At 34.7% G+C, this 6537-nt stretch overlaps 1 protein-coding gene across 1 annotated transcript; it reads right to left on the minus strand.

Annotated features, from left to right (window-relative positions):
• Window positions 1-2294: 2294 nt before the first annotated feature.
• LOC101212952 (hypothetical protein) lies at window positions 2295-4139 on the minus strand. The gene has a single exon (XM_004140635.2). It carries the CDS (start codon window positions 4137-4139, stop codon window positions 2295-2297), a length of 1845 nt encoding a protein of 614 aa, XP_004140683.2.
• Between the last annotated feature and the right edge of the window lie 2398 nt (window positions 4140-6537).

A 6537-nucleotide genomic window follows, 5' to 3' on the forward strand; every position in this document is an offset into this window, starting at 1 on the left:
TTTTCTCAAATTCTTTTTATTGATTTTCTTTTAATTTTTCTCGATTCTTTTTATTGGTCGTGATTTTCTTTTTCTTCCTCTTATTTTTCATCTTCTTCCCCAAATAACCACTCTCCACGTGGTTTTTTTTTTCTTCCTATTATCTCCATCGTCTTTCTCAAATAACAATTATCTTCCTCTTCCTCATCGTTTTTACTGTCTTCCTCTTCGTATCTCATCGTCTTCCTCTACACGACACCTTCTTCTTCGTTGGATATGGGTTTTCCCTTCCCTTTTGCGTGAATTGTGTTTTCGCGGTGGGTTTTCATCGAATTTATGAGTTTTTGCCAGATTTGTGTTTTAGCAGTAAATTTTTGTCTTCCTCTTTACCGTGGGTTTCGGTCCTCCTCTTCATCGTGGGTTTTTGTCTTCCTCTTGCTAGCTCTATCCTTCATATCTCAATCTTCATCTCATTCTCCATAAGCTTACAGGAAGACTTTCCAATCTAAGTTTGATAATTTTATTTTTTTATGTTTAATGGAGGATATATATTTTTGTTTAATGTTTAATTGAATTAAATGTGAATAAAATTTAAAAAAATCTAAAAAAAAATCAAGAAACAAGAAACAACCATCAAACACTTTTTCTGTTTCTGTTTTTTTTTTTTTTTCAAGAAACAAGAAACAGAAACAATTATCAAACACATTTTCTATTTTTTTATCTAAAAAAAGAAGAAATAGGAAACTAGGAATATAGAACAAGAAACAGATAACAAGAACGTTACCAAATGGATCCTACAATTACACTCTTAAACATTCACTTGTATATTATTAAAATTAAACCCTCAAATTTATTTGAAGGTACAAATTAGACTCAAATTATTAGTAAAATTTATACAACTATAAGTATATATAAGTATCCAATTTTAACAGTAACCTATATTTCAATGTTTGATTAATTTTTAAATTTGAAAAATTAGGAGGATAACTTCAACTATCACCTTACAATTATAATACAAATTTTATCACCCACCTCTTATACCAAAATCTTCCAGAAAAACCAAATCTAAGTTTAATTTGAAAACTTTTTTGTTTTTTCTAAAAAAAAAAAACTATAGATTTCAAATTAACTTTATGTAATATGTAAGACAATTTAATATGGCAACGGTTTTGGTTTTGCTTTTATATGTGTTGATGTCATGGTTTGAACTAAAAAAACACAGACTTTCACGTGACAACAACAGTAAATTTATAATTTTAGAAAATCTATCGGTATCTTATAAATTGATGGATCTTAGGAGAAGTAGTGCTTATCAGTCATATTGGATTAATTCAAAAGATCAAGGTTGAGGCTTTGATTTCGTTTCATTATTAGCTTTTTCTTATTTCAACAATTGCGACAACGGGTGAACTCAACTATCGAAATTGTTGTCTTCTCCACTGATTAAGTATTTTATCTTTAGAGCAAGAAATTAAGCCACAAGTTCACAATATGAACACAATGCAGCACCAGGCTGTTAACATGTCTACCAATATAAATATATTGACATAAGTTGGTCCAATATGGAAAACACTAAAGTTTGAGAGATTATCATGACAGTTGAAATGTGCACCACATACCAACGATCTATAAAATGAGTCAGTTTTAAATGTTGATTCAATCAGTGGCAACTGGCTGCTAATATCATCATATAGTACTCGAGAAGTTTAATGGGAACCACAATCAGCTTATACCAAAGGTGGATACTGCTTGGCTTGTTAGCGAACCCTCTTCTTGTACTCAACACCATGACTTCCAAACTTATGCTTGAAGACTTCATATATTTTTTATACTATTTTCTACCATAAAAATATAACCAATACTATGTTATATAAAACAATTGTGAAACTTACAAAATTATATTTCAATTTTAGGGGAACAGGCCATTTTAAATACATTCAATCTTTTTTCAAAATATATTTACTACTTCGTAACTAGTTACCATCGTGCATGCACAATGTTCAAATGATCATTTTGTGTAGACAATGGGAGATATGATAAAAGAGAGCTTGAAATATTTATTGAGATTTAATTTCCAAACTAAAAGGAAAAAAAAACACTCATCCACACATGCCTTTTATTATATTCTTTGAGTCCCCTTAGATTTCCCTTCACATAACAACATCAAAATCACATAATCTAACTCCTCCCATTCAAGCATTTCCTCTCACACACAAACACATACAAAGTGAAAGTAAATTAACACATCAAATTAAATCACTCTCTCGATCATCACAATATTATTCTACCACACATCATTCATGATCAGAGGCTAATCACAATGATTCTACTTTTTCAGTCTCGAACTTATAGTCATAAGTTGTAACACCTGTGAAAAGTCCATCTTCCAAACGATGTGTCACTTGTCTCCCATCTTTCAAAGTGTCCCTTCGAGTATACGAAAAAGGAACATCACAATAAGCTTGTGTTACCATTGCACTAAACTTCACCTTCGACATTGCCGGTATCGTTATTGTCTCTCCCGTCTCCACAAATGATTTTTCCTTCTCTGTTTCTTCCCTTGTGTTTTCACTTGAAACCTCCAACGAAAGCTCGAACTTCAGACTCCCAACCGTCGGAATCTTTGTCTTAAACTTAGTAGCAATTCCGAAAGTAGACGACACAGATGAACTCCATGTTCTTTCCACCTTCTTCTCATACCTAAACTTCAAACTTATTTTATCATTAACTTTAGTATTGTTAATAGCAACTCCTTTGGACACAGTGAGTATTTTCTTCCCATAAACCCTTGCATCATTAACACGATACTCCACATCTTCTACGCTTCTTGCAACAACAATCTCCGTTGCTTCCAAACGTGCAGTCTCCGTTATTGTTCCGACCGCAGCATTAAGGCAATTCGTCTTCCCATCTGTTGTCAATCTTTTGCAAAAACGGTTGTTGCCTTTGTTACGAAAAGCCACGATATTGTTATCCACTTTTACAGGCCAAAACAAAGTGTTGGGGTTGTCTCTGTTGATGTCAATTGAATCACACCATATCCAATCCGGATCTCGAATCCAATACTTACCTGAACTCACATGTTTTATACGAACGTAACCATCTTGCATGGATATTATCTCGAACACAACGGCTGGATCTTCTACGCTAGAAGCTGAGAATTTGAGGTATTTTCCAGATGGTTCGAGATATCGATCGTTGTTGCTTTTGAAAGCTACGTATTTTGGTAGTATAAATATGGAGTCCCAATCCGTCACGGCCAAGAGGACAAGATTCTCGTCAATGGTTGTTATGTCTTCCACTCTTGCAACTAAACAATCGTTGTAAGGTGAAGGATCTCCTTCAGCCATGCACAGGAAGGTGTTGAGTTGAACATGACGGATGTAGTAGAGCCCGGTTTTCTCCGGTACAAAAATTGGTTCGAACAAAGTGCACGACCATTTCGATGTATCATCTTCTTCTTCATTGGCTACGGCTGCAATGTAGTTCGAGTCTTCGGATAAACGAACCCAGAATTTGTTGTTGTAACAACATCTTATATGGAAGAAACCTGGCTTGGTTTTCGATGCATGAACGGAGAATTTTGAATATGGTCCGACGATGTTCTTGCCGGAGAATCGAAGAAGTCCGTCTGCGTTTTCACTTTCGCTTATGTAGCGAAGATATTTGCCATTGCGGATAGATTTGAGGGAGAGATTCTTCGGGATTACCTTTGTTAATTCTTCATTTTCTTCTTCTTCTTCGTAGTTTGAATCATCGATATCACTCTTCATCAACTTCTTCTCTGCTTCATCTATGTCATCATCGTCTTCGTCATCTTGTCCGGCTATTGAATCGTCAACATCCTCTTTGTAATCTTCTTCACGTCGGTCCAATTCAGCTTCATACTGTTTCATTAAATCGTCATAGTTTTCACTTTGTTTAGGACCTTCTTCCGGCTTATTTTCCTCCTTTTCAAATACTCTTTCACCAAAATCCTCAGTCGCCTCACCAACATTTTCGATCGCCTTCCCAGTGCCCTCCACGACAGTTCCGACACTACCAACGACCGGCGCCTTCTCAACCACATCCCCCACGGTTTCAACAATCTTTCCTGCTCCTTTCACAGCTCCTCCCAAAATGTCAGTCCCAGCTTTCCCCAGTCCTTTGAAAAGATTCATCTTTTTTTTTCTCCTTTCTTTCTTTTCTTCTTTTCTAATGTTTGTGGTGCAATTGGAACTCCATTGAAGAAGATATTTATAGTAGTTTCAACTCACTTTGTTTACATAAAGTATTATTAGATGTGTAATTTGTCCTTTCTTCGAGATATTTTTTAAGAACACAGGAAGATAAAGTGTGGGGACAATTAATAATACACTCCAATTATTTACTCTCAACTCATCGCGATCAAACATGTACATAAACCTTAGGACCATAATGGTGGATTTTGGTGCATCTCTCATCCTATACGTCCATTGGTAAAATTGAAAAACGATAACACAGCACATATGGCTATACTTCAATCGTTGTAGATTTCGAGATAAATAAATAAACAAGATATAATGTTAGTTCAAATGACGTACAAGTGAAAATACTTCAAATAAAATTGGCACGAACTCCATCTTGTTCAATAAAATCTGCCACATCAATCAAATAAACAAAAAAAGGCTCGAACACGGTTGCCATCTTCCTATGGTCCATTTGGCTTGAGAGAAATAATAGAATTTTCAGCAACAAAGCCAGAAAACAGAGATTGAATTATGGGAATTAGACATTAAATCTCTCACGGGACTATGGAGTAGTAGAGCTAGACATTTCTCTGACTAAAGAACTTCAAGGTACTTTCTTTTTTAAAAAAATATAGTGAGCTTCGTTGCGTTGGTGATTTTCGTCCTGAGATCAGATGGTTGTGAGAGACCCACGTCTTCACAATCAAGGCTATTTTCATCATCGCTGGCTCTCATATTTTTCTTTGCACCAGCCAGGAATCGAACCCGGCTAAACTTTTCTTTGCATCATCGCTGGCTCTAATATTTTTCTTTGCACCAGCCACATCTTGATTCCAATATATACCGTTGTTTCACAGTCATTCATGTTGATACTGATTGATGGTTTTCATACGAATATTGATATTGGTTTATCATTTTACGTCTAAGTGAGAGAAAGCTTATAGAAAAAGAGGGATGAGGTTCCATGTAAATAATCCATGGTAATCAAACTGATCGCCCCTATAGGCCAGAATGAGATTGAGCATCATTTGAATGTCGTTATCAATATCTCGTTTTACGTTTACAAGTACCTAAACTTGGTCTTAAGATGTACTATAGGTCTATGATTAGAAAATTGAAAGTACAAATACCAAAATAAAATAGAACTCGAAGTATACAAACCAATATGGTATTTTTCTAAGAAAAGAATTACTTAGTTAAAAGCTCCAACATGCTATCATTTTAGTTGAATTGATGATAATCCTCTGCCAAAACAAACAAATAATGCACAGCCTAATTTGGAGATTCCTAGCAAAATTGCATCAAGTTTGAGTGAATGTATGTTAACAAATAGTTCAGTAGTAGGTCAGTTTGATTCCTTGAGCTGAATAATGGATTCAAAAAAGAACTTTCCATCTGGTTCAGATTGGTCTTCAAGATCCTCATAGCTTTGATCTATTCTCAAGTCTTTACGCACTTTTAGGGCTTCCTGATACAATGGTAAAAATTCCAGGAAAGCAAAGAAGAACACTAAGATATATGGAATGCGCCAACATGCTGAAATAATGTTATTTCCAATCTATTTGTACCAAAAGAATTCTTTCAGCGCGTCATGCCATCGAAATCAGAACATGAAAATGTAAATTATATATTCACCTGTTCCACATATGCAGCAACAGTAAAGTTGATAACTTCCTTAATAACTTGTTTGTACACCTTAGAAGGTCCCAAGTATCTCTAATAGAATGTCTCGGGGTATCTGTTGAGAACAAATGATGAACTTATCAGTAACTTCTCATGTCTTCCCAAGTAAAGAAAACTTACGTTTGGGGTCTTTCCTGACATCCAATGAAGAGCAGCATGTTTCAAGTCCAATGAAATGAATTGAGGAAAAGAAAAAAGAAAATTAAGCAAATTGGTTTTCTGATTCTTTCCTGACATCCAATGAGCATAACTACTTGAATTCCACAAAGCTTAAGAAGTGGATACCACATTTTCTTATTCCTATGGATCGTTTTCGTAAATGATTACTAAGTTAAAAGCTCTAGCATGCTATAATTCAAGTTGAATTGATGATAGCTCTCAGCCAAAACAATGAAATAATGGACAAGCTAATTGGGAGATTATTCCCCAGCAAAATTGCATCAAGTTTGAGTGAATGTATATGTTACAGATAATTCAATGGTTTAGTTTGATTCCTTGACCTGAATAATGCGTTAGAAATTAAATAAGCTAGATACATCATCCATAACACATTAATAGATACATTTCTAATATCAAGATATATATGCATTTTTAGATACATGTACTTCATTTATTTTGGGTCTTTTAGGAAGTGGTTGAGTACTATATATAGAGATCATTTCCTTCG

This window comes from Cucumis sativus, chromosome 6 (genome assembly GCF_000004075.3).
Source record: "Cucumis sativus cultivar 9930 chromosome 6, Cucumber_9930_V3, whole genome shotgun sequence".
NCBI classification, from domain to species: Eukaryota; Viridiplantae; Streptophyta; class Magnoliopsida; order Cucurbitales; family Cucurbitaceae; genus Cucumis; species Cucumis sativus.